The 20488-nt window shown below is 42.3% G+C and overlaps 1 protein-coding gene across 2 annotated transcripts in view; it reads right to left on the reverse strand.

Annotated features, from left to right (window-relative positions):
- Nucleotides 1-12005, reverse strand: part of CACNB2 (calcium voltage-gated channel auxiliary subunit beta 2) — a 449947-nt gene extending 437942 nt beyond the window's left edge. The window contains exon 1 of one of the 2 annotated variants that reach the window (XM_055429533.2): nucleotides 11780-12005. In XM_055429533.2, the coding sequence (XP_055285508.1) occupies nucleotides 11780-11899 (120 nt within the window). In that variant the 5' untranslated portion in view covers nucleotides 11900-12005. Of the gene's footprint in view, nucleotides 1-11387; nucleotides 11706-11779 lie in introns of those variants that run through there. The other variant, XM_055429550.2, reaches the window with a different exon arrangement.
- Between the last annotated feature and the right edge of the window lie 8483 nt (nucleotides 12006-20488).

Raw genomic sequence — 20488 nt, forward strand, 5'->3', positions numbered from 1 at the left:
CAGTTCAGTTCAGTCGCTCAGTCGTGACCGACTCTGCGACCTCATGAATCACAGCACGCCAGGCCTCCCTGTCCATCACCAACTCCCGGAGTTCACTCAAACTCATGTCCATCGAGTCAGTGATGCCATCCAGCCATCTCATTCTCTGTCGTCCCCTTCTCCTCCCGCTCCCAATCCTTCCCAGCATCAGAGTCTTTTCCAGTGAGTCAACTCTTTGCATGAGGTGGCCAAAGTATTGTAGTAGTAAGCATTTAAGAACAGGATGTTAAAGGTAAGACAGTTTGTCTCAGTAGTAGGATAAGGCCAAGCACAAACACCTACAAATGAACTTTTTTTTTTTTTTTAACTATACCTACAGCTTACTTTCAGAGCACTAAAAATAAACTATATTCATCTATGGCTAATTCTAGACAGGAATAAAGTTACTGAGAAAATCACACATTAAAATATAAGTAAAAAATAGCTCAACACTGAGCTTTACAGGTAAATATACACAGGCAGGGATCCTGGTATAGCAGATCTTGAGCAAGTTTCTTAACCTCTCTAAACTTCAGTCTTCTCATCCTTAAAATAGTAAGACTTACCTCCCAGGTGGTTTTACGTATTAAATGAAGGAGTGTATTTATAACATTTACTGTAAGACCTAGGACATGATAAGGGCTCAAAATAATATTATAAAATGTGATACCCACATTAGGGTGACAAGGGTAGAGAAAAATTGGGCTAAAATGTATTATGTGTTTAGAAGACCCACAGAGACTTCATTGGATGATCAGAATTAACAAAATTTGCTTTTTTGAAAATCACCATGTTCGGGTTTTGAAAATGCTACTTTTGTTATATTTTACACATTCATATGGTTTTCATTAAAATGGAAATATAAACCGTAATATACATAGCACTTAGGCAAGCTGAAATCTCTTACAAACATTTGTGTTATGAGTAATTTAGATGAATTTGCAATCAGTGAGAGGGGTGGTATAATTTTAAAGCAAAAATTTGCCTTAAATATGTTTGTTCTCTTCCAAGTACTGAAGGGATTTATATAATACAAATGTGTTTCCATGGCATTTAATTAACTCTCGACTTCATAAAAGGAAAGACAATCTAGGCTGGGCTTTCATAATACAAGGTTCTCTTCACGTAACAGCATATTCTTCTTACTTTTGTAAACATTATGCAGTAAACTGTTGAAAAATAACATTCTTTCAACAATGTTCTTCCTTTTCCAACTATTATGGAAAGGTTTGCGCAGAAGTGTCTTCCAAGGCCTAGCAACGTTAAAGTTTGAAAGTCTCCTTAAAATTAAAAAATAAATTTTTTATATTATTCCATGTGGTAAAATACTTATTACCTTGAAAGCAGTTTTAAAGCCTAACATATTTCCTTGAGGGAAGGTGAGGGCAAGTCTATGTAAAATTTACTATGTACCTTCATTTGGAGTATAAATTATCTTTGAGAATAAAAACAAAATATTCTATCATCCCAAATGCTGTTTGTGTCCAAACAGCATTGTTTGGACATGGGTGGAAAAAGCTTCTTTGAAGTCATACCATTATCATTTATTTTGGATTTTTAATGATAAATATGTTTTTACTATTCAGCTGCTTTGGAGTATAAGCTTTTTCATGGCTGCTGACACTGCCCAGCAGGCACTGTGAGAACCACACAATATTTAAGACAGCCAGTCCCAGGGGAGGCTGCTGTTCTCTGCAAAAAAATGAAACACATTTAAAAAGTCATTTTAATTTTTCCTGGCCCCTGGGGACACTGTTCATAAACATTATTTCAGGTGTACTTAGCTACATATGCCATGTGTCTAAGTTGGATTATTACAGGTTTCAACTGTACTAAGATACAGCTGATATACTTAAAAAAATGATGGCATACTGAATTGTACACAAACTGGTGATAATTTGTTTGTATTTTTTGGCCACACCACACAACACGTGAGACCTTAGTTCCCTGGCTAGGGATCGAACCCATGCCCTCTGCATTAGAATTGTGGAGTCTTAACCATTGGAATCAAGATTGCTGCAAGAAATATCAATAACCTCAGATATGCAGATGACACTACCCTTATGGCAGAAAGTGAAGAGGAACTCAAAAGCCTCTTGATGAAAGTGAAAGAGGAGAGTGAAAAGGTTGGCTTGAAGCTCAACATTCAGAAAACAAAGATCATGGCATCTGGTCCCATCACTTCATGGGAAATAGATGGAAAAACAGTGGAAACAGTGTCAGACTTTATTTTTTTGGGCTCCAAAATCACTGCAGATGCTGATTGCAGCCATGAAATTAAAAGACGCTTGCTCCTTGGAAGGAAAGTTATGACCAACCTTGATAGTATATTAAAAAGCAGAGACATTACTTTGCCAACCAAGGTCCGTCTAGTCAAGGCAATGGTTTTTCCCGTGGTCATGTATGGATGTGAGAGTTGGACTGTGAAGAAAGCTGATCGCCGAAGAATCGATGCTTTTGAACTGTGGTGTTGGAGAAGACTCTTGAGAGTCCCTTATACTGCAAGGAGATCCAACCAGTCCATTCTAAAGGAGATCAATCCTGGGTGTTCATTGGAGGGACTGATGCTAAAGCTGAAACTGCAATACTTTGGCCACCTCATGCGACGAGTTGACTCACTGGAAAAGACTCTGATGCTGGGAAAGGTTGGGGGCGGGAGGAGAAGGGGACGACAGAGAATGAGATGGCTGGATGGCATCACCGACTCTGTGGACATGAGTTTGAGTGTACTCCGGGAGTTGGTGATGGACAGGGAGGCCTGGTGTGCTGTGATTCATGGGGTCGCGGAGAGTCGGACACGACTGAGCGAATGAACTGAACTGAACTGAACTGAACCATTGGACCACCAGGGAAGTCCCCTGGTGATAGTATTGAGAAAAAATATCTTTTCCTTCAATCACTTACGTGTATGAGGGAGGATTTATTCAAAGTGTTTCTGTTTAACAGTGTTAAAGCAAGTTCTTATTCATTATATATGTTTATTAAAAGTCAAAATAGATATGCTTAATCACAATTCTATTTACTAAGTTCAGCAGTACTTGCTCTCTTAAAATTTTCTTTCTTAAAAAAAAAATGTAACTGTTGAGTAATGCTTCAATAACGAGTTATTTCCTATAACAATATCCAGGATCAAGAAGAAAATAATTAAAGCAACTTTTGCAAAGTTAATAGTCCATCTTTACATGCTTTAAAAAAGGTTAGTGAAAATTTATACTACCATTCCCAAATGAAGCTACATTAAGTTCCATGCATATTTAAAATTGAGTCTAACTTACTAAAATGACGTCTGTATAAGTTATTCAAAATTCTGGAAAATGAGGACCAGAGTGTTTCGATGAAGGAATTTAAAAAAAAGAGAGAGAGAGAAGGCCAACCCTCACCCAAATGGTAAAAGACAGGAAAGAATAAGTATTCAAATATGTAGCTGCCTAAACTTGGAAAAGAAGTATAGTTTTCTTAACTGGCTACTTCAAATGCAGCTACTTTTATAAGCAATGGGATTTCTAAAATTTTTTAAGCAACACTAAGTATCTAAACATCTGCTATTAAATAAATGAAATGATTAATAGAATTTCAGGATGTAAAGGAAGAGAACACAGCCGGGCTGTCAAGAGTGCCAAGTGTAACCCATAATACTCTCTAGGATACACGCAGACCCCTACATCCCTACAGTCTAAAAGTCACTAATGTCCACTCATTGCCTCTTATTAATAGTTATATTAGCTTAATAAGGAGAAGGAAATGGCAACCCACTTCAGTATTCTTGCCTGGGAAATCCCATGGACAGAGGAGCCTGGCGGGCTACAGTCCATGGGGTCACAAAGAGTCGGATACCACAGAGCACGCACGTAGCTTAATAAAACCAGTGAAGCCAACCACAGTAAATAGGAAAAAAAGAAAACTGTGTACAACATCACTCATTATTACAGTAATGCCGATCAAAACTACAATAATGTATCACCTCACACTGGTCAGAATGGCCATCAACGGAAAGTCTACAAAAAATAAATGGAGAGGGTGTGGAGAAAACGGACCCTCTGACACTGCTGGTGGGAATGTATATGGATGCAGCCACTAAGGAGAACAGTATGAAGGTTCCTTAAAATATTAAAAACAGAACTACCATATGACCCAGCAGTCCCATTACTAGGAACATACCCTGGAAAAGACCCATTATTTGAAAAAGACACATGCACCCCAATGTTCATTGCAGCACAATTTACAACAGCCAGAACATGGAAGCAACCTAAATGTCCATGGGCAGATCAATGGATAAAGAAGATGTGGCACATATATACAATGGACTACTATGCAGACATAAAAACGTATGAAATTGGGTCATTTGTAGGAGTGTGGATGGATCAAGAGTCTGTCATACAGAGTGATATAAGTTAGAAAGAGAAAAACAAATATCATATATTAAACATATATATAGAATCTAGAAAGTGGTACACATGAATGTATTTGCAGGCAGAAACAGAGACGTGGCAGTCGGGGACAAAGGAGGGATGAACTGGGAGATTGGGATTGATATATGTACACTGTTGCTGTTTTAGTTGGTAAATTGTGTCTGACTCTTTTGCAACCCTCCGGACTGTAGCCTGCCAGGCTCGTCTGTCCATGGGATTTCCCAGGCAAGAATACTGGAGTGGGTTGCCATTTCCTTCTCCAAGGGATCTTCCCAACCCAGGGATAGAACCTGCATCTCCTGCTTGGCAGGTGATTCTTTACCACTGAGCCACCTGGGAAACTCCCATATATACGCTGCGTAAAATAGACAGTGAGTGGGAAGTTGCTGTGTAACACAGGAAGCTCAGCTCGGTGCTCTGTGACAACCTAGAGGGGTGGAATAGCAGGAGATGGGAAGTGATCTATGTATATGTAAAGCTGATTCACTTTGCTATCCTGCAGAAACTAACACAATATTGTAAAACAACTATACCCCCAATACAAAAACAGAAAAATAAATTACCTCTCCTCAAACAGTAGACAAGTAACATTTCAGAAACCAGAAAAAAAATTTAAGAAATTACCACAAATATATGAATGACATTAAAAAGATATCCACCATTCACCAAGATTATGTTAATATCATCTTCATGTGAAAGACTGTTTTCTTTGATACTAAATAACTTTTAAAGTTGGATTGCAATCTTAAACTCAGCAAATGGTCTCATGTCCACAGGTCATTGAAACCTACTCTCTGTATGATTGGAAGGAGACAGTAGTTAATTACAGAAGTCACCAGTTAACTAGAGACTTCAGCCCAGTTTTGCACACAAAGTTGGCTTGGTGGCCCCTGGGAACAGTTTTGAAGATGTCAACTTCTCTGGCTGATGAATAAGGTAACAGTTCTCCTCCCTATGAACTGCTCCCTGTGAGCATAATGCTGATTCCAGAAATTAGTTTCCAGCCCTCTTGTTCAGCGTTCATTGATCTTTATCCCTTCCAAATGCAGACTTTCCTCATCTTAGGGTCTGAAGCAAAGGCAACCAAAACTCAACAGAGAGGACTCAGACAGTTAATATCCTCATTTACCAACAGTTTTGGGTGAATGAGGCTATCAGATCCTTTACCAGGAGAAAAGGCAGTGAGATATCTCCTCCCTGGAAAAGGGAACAGAGCAAGTTCTCCATATGGATTGGTTTACACAAAAGCAGAAAGGAATCAAGAAACAGAATAAATAGAGCTCTTCAGGTAGAGAAGGGAGAGGAGACAAGGCCAGGGCAGGAGATGGTCAAGGGCCAAGCTTGCCTCCTTCACGGTTTACCTCCAGCCATGTTTGGAAAGAACTCTTAAGACAGTCCCAGCCACTTAAGTGGTGTCATAATTAATCTGAACTCCCTGTCATTGTGAAAGTCCATGTTGTGCCATAAACTCTTGGCAGGACCGAGACAAGTCCCCACAGTCACAAAATCTCGGAGGGCTATTCTCTACACACACAGGATTAACATATTTTGCTCAGCTTCTCTCTCTTGCTATTTGAGTATAATTGCCTTACAGTGTTGTGTTAGTTTCCACTGTACAGCAAAGTAAATCAGCTATATGTATAATTATGTCCACTTGTTTTTGGGTTTCCTTCCCATTTAGGTCACCACAGAGCACTAAAGTAGAGTTCCCTGTGCTATGCAGTAGGTTATCAGTAATTATTTATTTTATGCTTAGTGTGTAGATGTCAATTCCAACCTCCCAATTCATCCCACACTCAGCTTTTCTTAAAAGGACCAAGGCAACAGACTATATAATTCAATGCAACCAGATAGAGCAACAGGTAAACTAATTCTTTACATAAAAGGAAAATAAAAAAGAACAGGAACATAAAACCACAAAACCAACTAAACCTCCAGTCACTCGGATAGTCAGATATTATATTTTGAGGTATAAAACGCACTCAGAAATCCTGATGAGAAGGTTTGCAAATTTCACCTAGGCAATGCCACAACAAAATCCCATCAGAGAGGCAAGTGATGGAGGCTGGGGGCAAAGGTTAGACAAGCAAGGTTAGAGGGGCAAGACATGGAAGCCCAGGACCCAAGTCCATTATGCGAAGAGGCTGCAGAGGCTGAACTGAACCTTGGACCCCAAAAAGTCTCTGGAAAGTGGTATTGAGCTGGGGGAAGAGCTGCTGCTCTTTTTAGATAAAGCACCTTGCTGCACGATTCAGGATGTAGCCCTGTATTAGACAATGTGCTTGAGAAGCATCTGGCAAACTCTGATGGGGTGGAGCCAGCTGGGTTTCGTTGCCAGGAGCAAAACAAACAGGCCCTCTGCTTACTGTTGGTTCATCTCCAGGTGCAATTGGAGGTGCTGGTTACCAGTTCTTAGAGGCCTAAAGTGCTGAGATCCTGCTCTTGCTTCACCCATTTCCTCCTCTGCTGCATCCTAGTCTCAGTTCCTTTCACCCTAAGTTTGCATCAACCCGGCCTCCATCCAGATCTGTTCAACTCCCCCAAGAATTCCCAGAGCTGTGCTTTTAGACTAACGCTGTCCAATAGAAATAAAAGTCACCTATGTAATAGGATTTTCTAGTAGCTCTATTAAAATGGTAAAAGGCAACAGAGCAAGTGAATTGTAATAATGTATCTGGCTAAATGTATCAATCGGCATCCGCTGTGGCCCAGATGGTAAAGAATTCGCCTGCAATGTAGGTTCAAAGATCCCCTGGAAGAGGAAATTCAACCCACTCCAGTATTTCTGCCTGGAGAATCCCCATGGACAGAGGAGCCTGTGCAGTCCATGGGGTCACAAAGAGTCAGACACGACTGAGCGACTTTCACTTTCATGTCCCTATGATCGTATTTTTGATACATTGTGCTGTGCTGTGCTTAGTCACTCAATGGCGTCCAACTCTTTGTGACACCATGGACTGTAAAGTCCATGGAATTCTTCAGGCCAGAATACTGGAGTGGGTAGCTATTCCCTTCTCCAGGGGATCTTCCCAACCCAGGTAACAAACCCAGGTCTCCAGCATTGCAGGTGCATTCTTTACCAGCTGACCCATGAGGGAAGCCCAAGAACACAGGAATGGGTAGCCTATTCCTTCTCCAGAGGATATTCCAGACCCAGGAATCAAACAGGGGTCTCCTGCAAAATACAGGTCTCCTCTGTATTTTATATATTATTACTTATTAAATGCTTATTGAATTGAACAAAATTGACTTTCATTGAGATAATATCCTTGAGATTTCTTAATCTGTATATACTTTTTTATTTTTTAATTCATTTTTAACTGGAGGATGGCTTCCCCAATGGCACAGAGGTAAAGAATCCACCTGCAATGCAGAAGACATGGGTTCCATCCCTGGGTCTGGAAGATCCCCTGGAGAAGGAAATGGCAACTTGCTCCAGTATTTCCACCTGGAAAATTCCATGGACAGAGGAGCCTGGCAGGCTACAGTCCATGGAGTCACAAAAAAGTCTGACATAACTGAGTGACTGAGTACACACGCAATTGGAGGATAATTGCTTTACAACGTTGTGCTGGTTTCTGCCATACAATGTGAATCAGCCATAAGTATACATGTGTGTGCATGCCAAGGCGTTTCAGTTGTGTCTTATTCTTTGTGACACTATGCAGTGTAGCAGGCCAGGTTCCTCTGTCCATGGGATTTCCCAGGCAAGAATACTGGAGTGAGTTGCCATGCCTTCCTCCTCTAAGTATACCTATATATATATATACACATACATATATATATATATATGTCATGTGTATTTTGTATTTTTAAGTTGTTTGCATTTTTAGTCAATTTGTACCTGCCTACTTATTTGATCTATATTTTGATGTCTTTTAAAATGTGTATTTTACACGTATAGCACATCTCAGTTCAAAACAGTCACATTTCAAATGCTCAGAAGTCACATGTGACTAGTGTCTACTGTGGCGGATGGCACAGATTTGGAGTTTTGGAGGGAGAGCGTTTGGTCAGCAATTTGACTTTGGAGGCAGACTGTGTCCAAGTTTGCAATGAGATTGTTCAACAGGTTACCTTAAAAGGGATGTGATGTACGTAAATCTGAACTCTCAAGATTTTGCAGTTAGATTGTCACTTGCTTCTCATGTAAGAAATAGATCTATTTTGCTTATGACCATATCCTAGGGTTAGAGAATGGGAGGGTGCCCCCTCCCTCGGCAGGATTTCTGACAGGAAAAAAGATCAGTGGGCAGTCTGTGGAGTTCCATCTTTTGTTTTGTTCATATAGAACATGCAGGATAACCCAGAGGTGAAAGAGAAAGGATTCTTCAGACCAGTGACTGCTGAGAGAGAGATTTCACAAACGAAAACTCCATTTCTTGGGGGAATTACGGTGACTCAGTGTCGCAAAACAGAGGGATGCTCCCGAGACAGTCTTTTTTCCCCAGGTGGTTTATTGCTGGCCTAGCCTGCCCGGAGACATGGAAGAGATGCCTTGCCAAGTTTTCCCAGCCCTATGACGACATGATTTATTAGATATCAAATAAACAAGGCAATGGTTCCCTCAGATAATGGCTGTGATATGAACACAATTCAGGGGAAAATGCTTTCATTTTTGGAAGGTAGAGCAAGGAGAAGGATGCTGATGCAGCTGAATGTTTGTGCCTCTTACCTGCCTCTGTTATCCATTCCTCCCTGCCTCTCTCATTCAATCACATGTAATTCCTATGGACTGGGTCTCTGGACTGTGTCCTATTTCTGTGTCCTGTCCAGGACTCTGATCTGTAGTCCTGTCCTATTATCTTTTCTCTCTTTTCAGTTTAGACCTCATTACCTCTTGTCCAAACCGTTACATCAATCTCCCCTCCAGCAGCTCTACCGCTGGATTCCTGAGACTCCCAGCTCCCTTACAGCATGCTCCCAGGTGAATCTTCTCCATGAGCTGTTACACTGCTCCTTCCCTCAACCCCTTCCAAGCCTTTTTGTTGCTCATTACATGTCAGGTTCCAAAGCCTTCAAGATGTGGCCTCAATTGCCTTGTCAGACTTCTGCTTGACTAAGCTCCAATCTGTACCTGTCTACGCCTTTCAAATTAGGGGTTACAAATGTATCAGACTTGTAACTGTTGTTACTTGGCAGTCAGAATAGCTCCCTGAAGAGCTCTGGAGCATCTCTCTGAAAATCTGCTGAAATCTGACCCAGACTTCAAATCCCTTCTCAAATGCTACCTCTTCCATGAAGTCCTTACAGATTACTCCAAATAGAGTATCTGTGATCTTTTCCTTAGCAACCATCTAAGATTCGGTATTTCTCTTAGAGCCCCATGCCATACAATAGTCATCCATTCATCACCCTTGCAGCTACTGGAATGGACATTCTGTGAAGGTAGAAAGTGTGTCTTCTCCTTTCGGAATCATTTTCAAGTTTGCAGCAACATAACAAATACTTGTTGCCTTACGTTTAACTACATAAATCACTAAGTAAATTAGTGTCTCTTATCTGAATGCAGTCATGCTTTCTATTTTGCCCTAACTTTGATCTCCAGGAATTCAGGAACTCTATTTTTATCATAAGAATAAAAACTGGAAAAAAAAAAAAACCCTGAAAGAAGATCAAAGAGAAAAGAGGGTCTAAAAGTCCTTTTCTCTATCAATATTTAAGACCTCCATCCCCCCCCCAAAAAGGAAGTCCCTGAGTACATTTCTTGCTCTCATCTAACCTAGTGAGTATCTAGATAAAATCAGGAGCCTAGAACAAACGTGACAGGTGTTGGTAAGAATTCAGGCCCACTGGCAGAGGCCAGATGGAAATGTAGGTTGTTAGTTACATGTCCCCACTCAGTTCTGGCAGCCTAACAACCCAAGGCTGACTAAAATCTAGCTGTCTTACCTCTAGAAAAGAATGAATTCCTCTACAAAAGACGTGGATTTCTGATTAAACAAATGACTGGTTTCTACATTTTTCCCCCTGCATTTCAAATCAAAATGAATGGTGTGTTTTAATCTGGACTTTTAATTCCCAGTGATAAAGAAAGTTCAACAAAGCTCCATGACCATGCCACTGGAAGCACCATTATTAACAGTATTAAAATAGCTAAAGCAGTCAATTTCTATCACCATGAAAACAATTAAGCAGCCAAACATTTTATTACTGTGGCCCACTCCTGCCCCCCTTACTACAGTAAATAAGACTAATGCATTCTCTCCAGCATATACAAATATAAAGTACACAAATTATGTACTTAGAAATTTGACATAAGTATAAAACTATAGAATCTTCCCACAGTTTACAATCTAGCAAGCGGAGGTTTGAAATCAACAAGCCAGCATCACTAAGCAGAGACATTCTCCAAAGTGATGCTTGAAATGAAACCCTAACCCCTTTGCCAAGCAGCCCACAGTTAGGAGTCTTAAAATATTTCCCTGCTAGGAGAAAAGTTGAGAGACTCCTTACCGCTGAGAACTGGAGGTGTCTGTAATCCAAACTGTACCTGCCAAAGCCTTACGTAAAAGCCACCTTATCACTGCCCAGTGCCTACAACTGACAGCTCCTATTTCACAACGAGCAGCAACCCGGAATTTCCCCAGAAACCGCTAATACTCATCAGAAGGTGGCCTCGGAGCTCTCTGAGATGGCTAACATTTCAAGATCAAGGGAAAAATAAAAACTTTGGCGTCCCCAACTCGCTCTCTTCTGCAGCGAGAGAGGGGTCCAGGCAAACCTGGCCAGTGCCAGGAGGGGAACCGAGCTGTCCCCCCGGTGTAACGCCCGGGTGCCCAGGGGGGTCGCAGCTGCTTGTGGGGAGGCAGGGGCAGAGCGCCCCCTCCCACGCCCCCCTGCCCGCGCCCACCCCATCACACGGGCCCCCTACTCCCACCCCGGCTAGGAGCTGGTCTAAAAGGGTCGGCGTCGGAGCAGAGTTGTAGAACCCCCCCGCACCCTCCACCCGCGACTCACGATCTTAAGCAGGTCCAGTCCGCCCGCCTGATTCATGGCTGTCCATGCGCCTCTCCCGGGAAGGGGCGAGGAGGGCTGGCCTCGGGGGGGCAGCCTCTGAGGACCTGGAGGTCTCCCCCGCCCCCTTCCCACTGGCTTTGGGGAAGCAGAGGAAAATGGAGCCGGAGAAGAGCCGAGGGGGTGGGAAGGCGGAGAGGAGCTGGGGGCGCCGGCGCCCGGAGAGGGAGAAGTGGGTGGCAAAGCGCGAGGGAAGGAGGCGGCGGCGGCGGGGAAGACCCAGGCCGGAGCGGACGGCCGGGCGAGGGATCCTAGCAGAGCAGGCGGCGGGCGGGATGGAGCCCCGGCGCCCGGGCGGCTCACAAAGGAAGGGGAGGGCGCGGCGCTCTCGCTACCTGTGCGGCCGCTCCGAGCGCCCCCGCGGGAGCCGCGTTCTCCAGCAGTTCCATCTGGATCTCCTGCGCCGCCGCCGCCGCCGCTGTGGGAGGCGACTTGGACATGTCGCTCTGGACCATTGGCGAAAAGTCGGCCGGGAGCCAGCAGCCAGGCCCCCCCGCCCCACACCCCCCGGCGGCGGGTCCCCTCCTCCGTTCCCCGCCTCCCCGCTCCGGGGGCCGCCCGGGGGCTCGAGGCGCTCAGGGCGTGGGGCGCGGCCGGGCCAGGTTGAAACGCGAGGCGCGGGGGAGCCGGGCGGCGGGGGCGCTGGCAGGGCGAGCGCCGAGCGGGCACGGGAGCCGCCGGCGCCTGGGCAGGTCCTCGCCGAGAGGGAGGGCGCTCCGGCCGCGCGAGCCCAGGGGGAGGCGCGTCGGCCGGCGAGAGTGACAGGCCACCGAAACACCCAAAAGTTCCCCGCGGGAGGCGCGGGCCGCCGGGGCCCCGGGCGCAGCCGCCGCGCGTCGCCGTGGCACGCGCGCTGGAAAGTTTTCAAAGCCGCGAAAGCGAGGCCTCGCGCCCGGGGGCTTCCTTTCCCCGGCTGCCAGGTTCTACTCCCTCCGCTCCCCGCGGGCGGGAACAGGTCGCTGCTGCGGGGAACCCGCGAGGCTCCGCGCCAACCCTGCGCTCCTGAAATCTCTCGAGGCCTCGAGCAGCCCCGCAGAGCAAGTGCCTCCCAAAATCCTCCCGTCCCACCGGCCGTGGAAATAACTGGACGACGTCAGGAGTGAGGAGCCGGACCAGACGTGGGGCTGATGGGTGTGACCTGAGGACTGCGGTCCCCCACCCGAACCTGCAGCTGGCCTGGGCTGCCGGGTCCAAATAGACCACTTCCACGTCCGAAGGTTTTTCCTTTACGACTCCGGTTTGTCTTCACCTTTGCAAACCGCTTCTTGACTTTTCGGTAGAGTTGAGAAGTCTTCCTGTCACATTTTGGGGAAAACAAGCATTTCCTTAGGATTTTGAGTTTTGATCAGAGAGTAGAAGCCATAGTAAGAATGTTTCCTTCACAACATAACTTTCAGCTCTTCCTAGTAAGAGTATACACACACACACACACACACACACACACACACACACACACACACACACAAATAGGGTAGCTCTTATTTCAACAACTTTTACTACGGTGGAACTCTATAGAACAAGTTTTTCCAGCATCAGTGTTGTTTTGTAACAATAGAAAGTATACAGTGGATACTGAAATACACATATGAAAATTTACTACAATAGGCTTCATTCAGCTGTTTTTTTTTTTTTTAACCATGAGATAAAGGAATCCGCCTGCAATGCAGGAGGCACTAGTTCCCACCCAGAGTTGGTAAGGTCCCCTGGAGGAGGAAATGGCAACCCATTGCAGTATTCTTGCCTGGGAAATCCCATGGACCGAGGAGCCTGGCGGGCTACAGCCCACAGGGTCGCAAAGAGTCCCCACGACTGAGCCACTGAGCACACACTAAATTATTCTGGGATACAGTCCTTGTTCTCAAAGACAAACGTGTCCATCTTCATCATACATTCTTTGAATCAGGCTTAAAGAACTAGTGCTGGGATGGTTAAAGATTTAGCCATATCCAAAATGTTATTGCTGATTCTTCTAATCTTTGATGTTAATATTGTCATTGTAATTTAAATGTTACTGGGTGTTCAAAAACAAATGTAGAATAAGAGGTTAGATATGTGGTTCCCAGAGGTGGGAGGGGTATTAGCTGAAGGCAGTCAAAGGTGCAAACTCCCAGTCATAAGGTATGTAAGCACTAGGGATGTAATGTACAAGATGAGAAATATAATGACCACTGCTCTATGTTACAAGTGAGAGCTGTTAACAGAGTAAATCCTAAGAGTTCTCATTACAAGGAAAATCTTTTTTCTATTTAAAAAAATTTTGTATTTATATGATGATGGTTTTCACTAAACTTATTATGATAATCATTTCATAATGTAAGTCACATCATTATGCTGTGCACCTTAAAGTTACACAGTGTTTTAATTCAATTAAATCTCCATAAAATTGGAAGAAAAATACATATTTCCAAAATAGGGAAGAGACATGACATTGTTAAACAGAAGCAGTGAAAAACTGGTTAACAACATTTCACAATAATAATAAAATCACATTTTGTAAAGCAACAGAGTGGGAGTTAGGAAGCTCTTGGTTAGGATATGGGTGGGTATCCAGCTAGTGAGGGACGTGGCACTCTCTGCTTTGCAGCCGTGGCTAACAGCCTTCTGAAAACCTTGTCTAAGATTTTTTTTTTTAAGTTTCATTTATAACAATCAGCAGCAGTTTTGCATGTGTGCATGTGTATATGTATGCATGTATGTACATAAGAAAGTGGAAAAGACTAGGTATTTAAAGATTTTGGAGTTATAGTCTCTTTGAGCTTCATGATCTGCTGATAATTTCTTAAGAGAATGTTTAAATTCCTCTTAAGAACATTAAAGAACAGATAACATTAAATCTGGTTTTAGATTAGAGTGTAAATTCTGTGTGGGTAGGAGCCATGCTTATTCACTTGGGCACACTCAGAATCTTGATTAGAAGCATGGACAATGAAGATCAGGAATTTTATAGTTTACAATCTCCTTAGTAAGCACTTAGAAACCAGTTAATGCATACTTGAAGGAATGAATGACATGCATTCTAATATTTTTTTTAAAATGTCAGGTTTGATGAAACTTGTTTCCCTATGACATCTGTTGGGTTTCTTATAGTATACTTAATTATCTGTGCATTTGCTTTTAATTATGAACATTTGGGAAGTAGAATTTTATCTTTCATCAGATTTTTAAAGAGACCACAAAATAGAAAAACAACCTTGCAAATCATTTAAAATAATGCTTATAGCCAAAGGGCAAGTCAAGTTTGAATTAAATGTTTAAATGATAGGGTGTATTTTATTCATTCCATTTATTTATGATACAGAACAGTGTTTTCTGTTTGTCTCTGCCACTAGACAGAGTTCCTTGGGGGCAGCCAATTGATTCTTACTCATTTTAGCATCCTTTGCATCCAGCATGGTATCTGACAGTTGGAACCTGAAAACTCCTGTTGCGTAAATGGATGAATAAATGATCTGTCTTCACATGTTTTAAAAGATAGCATATAACTTTGCAAATTTTAAGATACAAAGACATTTACCTAATCACAACTTTATGAAAGGATTATATTAATTCTTTCCTTATAACCTGTGTAATTTGATTAGTATATTGAACAGTAACACTATACAATGTACCCATTCAGGCTGTAGCCTGACTTGTCATAGTTTTCAAATAAAAAGTACCACCACATTGCACCTACCTAAAAAAGGGAATAATGTCAGAATAGATGGGGGTGGGGGTAAATTCTTGGGAAATTTATCATGGATGTTTTCTATTATGGTCAGTTTTGTTTTTAACTTGACTTGTGCAGTACTTAAAAGCCACAGATGAAACCTATAATTTGATATGGAAAGCCCAATTCTTTTCAATGTTAAAAGGTATGCAGATATACCCCAGTAATAATGGATGTACAGTCATCAGTCGAGGCATTTAAATGCAGATGACTAATTTGTTCAAGCTGTATGTGAACTCCGGTATGCTCATTAGTCGTTGTAATGGACAGGCATATTCTGGGCATTATTAATGCTCTGAGATAAGAACAGAGGCTAAAAAGAAACACTGGCCAAGGAAGCCAGAAGTTTTATAAGAGTTGGGTTTCCCCCCTTGTAAATGGAAGAACCAGTGATTGTAATTACCTTACTTCTCTCTTGCCTGTAGATTTGTGGTTGTGTCCCTTGGAGTAAGAGTTCTTTAGGACAGATATGCACCAGTGTGATTTCTCATCTTACTTAAATCATTTTCCATCTCGTTTATGGTTCTAGATTTCAGACATTATTAATGGCATTTTCATATACATGTATCAGTTGCTGGTATATGAATTGTTATGTTATGTTATTCCACTAAGTTACACACTTGCTTTTTGAAAAGTATAAAATGAATGCTCTGAATCATTAGTTATTATTTAAAAGCATATAAGGATGCCATATAAGAGGGTTGTACATGTGTGTGTGTCTCTGTGTGTGTGTGTGTTGTGTGTGCGTATAGTGAAAGGTTACAACTGAGATGTGTAAGTGGTTGGGAAAAGCTTAATTTCACTTCCAAAGTAAAGGCTTCATTAGAAGTAATAAGATTTCATGAGTTCTTAGAACTACCCAAGAGATAGAGGTCTGGAATATCCAATATTGTATAACTTTCTAGTTTTTAGTTTCACATTGATTTATAATTTATGATTTGATTCTCATCCAAATTATAACAACTGGTACTTTGGCTTACATACAAGTTGCCAGGCCCTGTGCTAAGGATTTATATATGTCATCTCATCTGTGAAGTAGGTATTACTGTTCCCTAAGTTAGCATAGGGAACATGCTGTAGAACATCAAATTTCTATAACAAATAAGCTCTAAGTATTTAGTGGATTAGAGAACAAGAAATGCATTCCTTTGATGCTGGGGTAAGCGGTTCACCATCAGAAGGGGCTCTGCTTCACACTTACATTTAGGACCAAATTTTTGAGCAACGATCTACGATTTTCAAAAATGTGGCCATGGAACATACATGGTAGACAGGTAGAGCTTGCAAATTTTTATTGGCCAACCTTGGAAGTGGTCTGGATCTCTCCTACTCATATTTTATTGGCTAAAACTCTATCCCGTGAAAAACCTACAAGTCAAGCTGTGAACCACAGTCCAGTTAGGAGAGTGAATTTTGATGAAGAACCAGCAAAGACTGATGTCACCAAGCCTGGATAGCTGACAGGTGGCAGGAATTACACATGAGTTTTTTAAACCCCAACTCTATGACCTGTTTTCAGTCGCCTGGTGGACTTCAATTACTCTGCCACCCAGGTTAAGACTGCATTTCTGGTTGGAGAAACAGATTTTCATATTTCTATTGCTGCATGCTATGATGACTACATTCATGTACTTGCTAGAGATAAGCCTGCTGTGAATAGCAGAAATGTTATTAGTCCATGTCATTGTATATGTGTGCGTCTGCTATAATGCAGGGTGATAGAGATATTGGCATTGAATGAAGTATGACTCCTACACTTACTGAATACACAGTAGACTAAGCAACACAGGTTATAAGTGAGTAATGCTTTAAATGTACAAAACGAACCTTTGAAGTTATTTCTCTTTGCTGGGCAGTTACTCACATCTCACTGTTTCATGCTTGATCATTCTGCCCTCTGCCTGGAAGGACATCCTATTTCACTCAGCTAACACCAGTTGCTTTTAAAATTCTGTTCCAGGAAGCTTACCCTTATTACTCTGGTGTGGGATGAAATTCCTTTCCTTGCTTTAAAAAGAAAAAAGTTTTGTTTTTGAACTTACCAGCTTGAAAGAAAATGACCATGTCTCTCTTCTGCACAAAACTAGCTGCTTCTGTTTATTTTTATTTTGTTTAATTTTCATTTTATATTGGAACATAGTTGATTAACAATGTTGTGTTTCAGGTGTACAGCAAAGTGATCCAGTTATACATATACAAGTATCTATTCTTTTTCAGTTTTTTTTCCCTATTTCGGTTATCACAGAATATTGAGCAGCATTCCCTGTGCTCTACAGTAGGTCCCTGTAAGACATGTTCATCTTTATACTCCTAGATCCCTTGTCCCACTCTCACTAAAGATTCATTAGCACAAACTTACGGACTTCCTTGGCAGTCCAGTGGTTAAGACTCTGTGCTTCCAGTGCAAGGGGTTGGGGGTGGGTTCGACCCCTGGTTGGGGAACTAAGATCCTACATGCTGCATGGTGTGGCCAAATAAATACATATCAGAGCTTAATAAAGGCCAATTTATGTGAACAAAACTGTTCAGAAGCAGCTAAACACAGATCATTTCAGATTGATCAACCCTCCTATTAATATGTCTGTAAGTGAAGTCGCGGAGAAGGCAATGGCAAGCCACTCCAGTACTCTTGCCTAGAAAATCCCATGGATGGAGGAGCCTGGTGGGCTGAAGTCCATGGGGTCGCTAAGGGTCGGATGCGACTGAGCGACTTCACTTTCACTTTTCACTTTCACACATTGGAGAAGGAAATGGCAACCCACTCCAGTGTTCTTGCCTGGAGAATCTCAGGGATGGGAGAGCCTTGTGGGCTTCCGTCTGTGGGGTCACACAGAGTCGGACACGACTGAAGTGACTTAGCAGCAGCAGCAGCAAGTGAAGTCGGTATTTGATTCTGATTCCTTGCTTTCAGCATATAACACATAATTCAATCTTTAGGGGTTTGCTCCATAAACCAGGGAACAGGAAGAAGAACTCTTTTGCACTTGGGGAATATAATCTTCAACCTCTAAAAAAATTCCTTTGGCCTTAGGATAGAGTGATGTAAGGATAAAAAAAGAAAGTTCTGAGATAAAATCATATTTTTCTCCCAAACACAGATGCGTCTTTGTTCAGCGCTCTTTCACACCCCACCCCCACCCACCATCACTGCTCCAGTATTTCTGTCCTCCTTTCACTCTTTCCTGGCTCACTCTTGGCCTCCCCCAGTCAGAAACAAACACATCTCAGAGAGCAAACCAAGCTTCCTTCCTCTGGTTCTCTTTTAGGTCCAGAAACAGGTACTGTCCAGACTTCTGCATTTAAGTAGCTTATTTAACACTCCTAACGTCACATTGTCAAACTAGGGCAGGTCTTTTGAGTAGTTCCCTCCACAGTTGTTTATTAGCATCATTTAAGATGTGACTACCTTGTGAGGTGTTTCGTCTCAGTTTAAGAGACTAATTTCTCCAGGGGAAAAAGTGCTTCCCTGGTGGTCCAGTGGTTAAGAATCCGCCTTCCAATGCAGGGGATGTGGGTTGGATTCCTAGTCTTGGAACTAAGATCCCACATGCCTCGAGGCAACTATGCTCCTGTGAGCCGCAACTCCGCTCCCTCCACAGCGACTAGAGAGAAGCTTGAGCAATGCAATGAAAGCCCATAAGTACCGACCAAGATCCCACATGCTGCAACTAAGACCCAACGCAACCAAAAATGAATAAACATTAAGCAAAGCAAAGAAAAATGCTACCGAGTTGTCCTAGCCAATTTAGTAGCCCCTAGTCTAGGGAGTCGGAGAAGGCAGTGGCACCCCACTCCAGTACTCTTGCCTAGAAAATCCCATGGACAGAGGAGCCTGGTAGGCTGCAGTCCGTGGGGTAGCTATGAGTCAGACATGACTGAGCGACTTCACTTTCACTTTTCACTTTCACGCATTGGAGAAGGAAATGGCAACCCACTCCAGTGTTCTTGCCTGGAGAATCCCAGGGACGGGGGAGCCTGGTGGGCTGCCGTCTATGGGGTCACACAGAGTCGGACACGACTGAAGTGACTTCGCAGCAGCAGTCTAAGGGAGTACTTGAAATTTAACTAGTGCCACCTTTAAACATTTTTAAACCAAAGTGAAACTTTCAAACCAAAGTGAGGCACCCCACATGTATCCCACCTAAAAGACTAAAATATCTCATAAACAGTTTTACCCTGACTCTATGTTGAAATAATCTATTTTGAGTACATTATGTTAAATAAATAGATGTTATGGTATTAAAATACATCCACTAATTATTAAAATCAATTTCACCTATTTCTCTTTGAATAAAATGAAAGTTAAAATTGCTCAGTCCTGTCCAACTCTTTGTGACCTCATGACTATACCGTCAATGGAATTCTTCAGTCCAGAAAGAACACTGGAGTGGGTAGCCGTTTCCTTCTCCAGGTGATCTTCCCAACCCAGGGATTGAACCCCATTCTCCCACATTGCAGGCAGATTCTTCTGAGCCACCAGGGAAGCCCAATACAATTACTAGAAAATTTGAATCGCTTCTGTCATTAGACACATGGCTTGCACTATATTTTCTGTTGAACAGTGCTGTCTGAGAGGACTGAGGATTGCCAGCTTGAATTTCCGAAGAAAAGCAAATATTCTTCAACTCTAAGTTATAGTCCAAGTTACTGCTGTTATTTGTTTTTAGTTGGGATGAACCTCTTCTCCTACAATTCAGTGTTTCTTTTTTTTATTTTTTACTGTGATAAAACATACAGCAAGTAATTTATCATTTTTACGTGTACAATTCTGTGGCATTAAGTACATTCATATTGTTATGTAACCATCAATATTATCCATCTCCAGAGCATTTTTCATCTTCCTAGATGGAAACACCATACTCACTAAACTCCCTGTCCTCCCCTCCTTGACTCCTTGGCAGCCACCTTTTTACTTGCTGTCTCTATGAATTGACTACTCTAGTGGAATATTACAGTATTTGTCCTTTGGAGACTGGCTTGTGCACTTAGCATAATACTTTTAAGGCTTATCCAGGTCACTGCATGTGTCAGAATTTCATTCCTTTTTAAGGTTGAATAATATTCCACTGTTTGTATCTACTATGTTCATCCATCTATCCATACTGGACACTTCACTTGCTTTTACCTTGTACTATTATGAATAATGCTATGAACATCAATATATAGATGTCTCTTTGAGTCCTTGCTTTTAGTCCTTTTGTGTATGTACCTAGAAGTGGAATTGCTGGGTCAAACAGTAATTGCATTTTTAACTATCTGGGGAGCTTTCATACTGGTTTCCATAATGGCTGTACGATTTTACATACTCATTAACAGTACACAAAGCTTCCAGCTTTTC

This window comes from Moschus berezovskii, chromosome 15, assembly GCF_049115385.1.
Source record: "Moschus berezovskii isolate FMDL1 chromosome 15, NW_MosBer_1.0, whole genome shotgun sequence".
NCBI lineage: Eukaryota > Metazoa > Chordata > Mammalia > Artiodactyla > Moschidae > Moschus > Moschus berezovskii.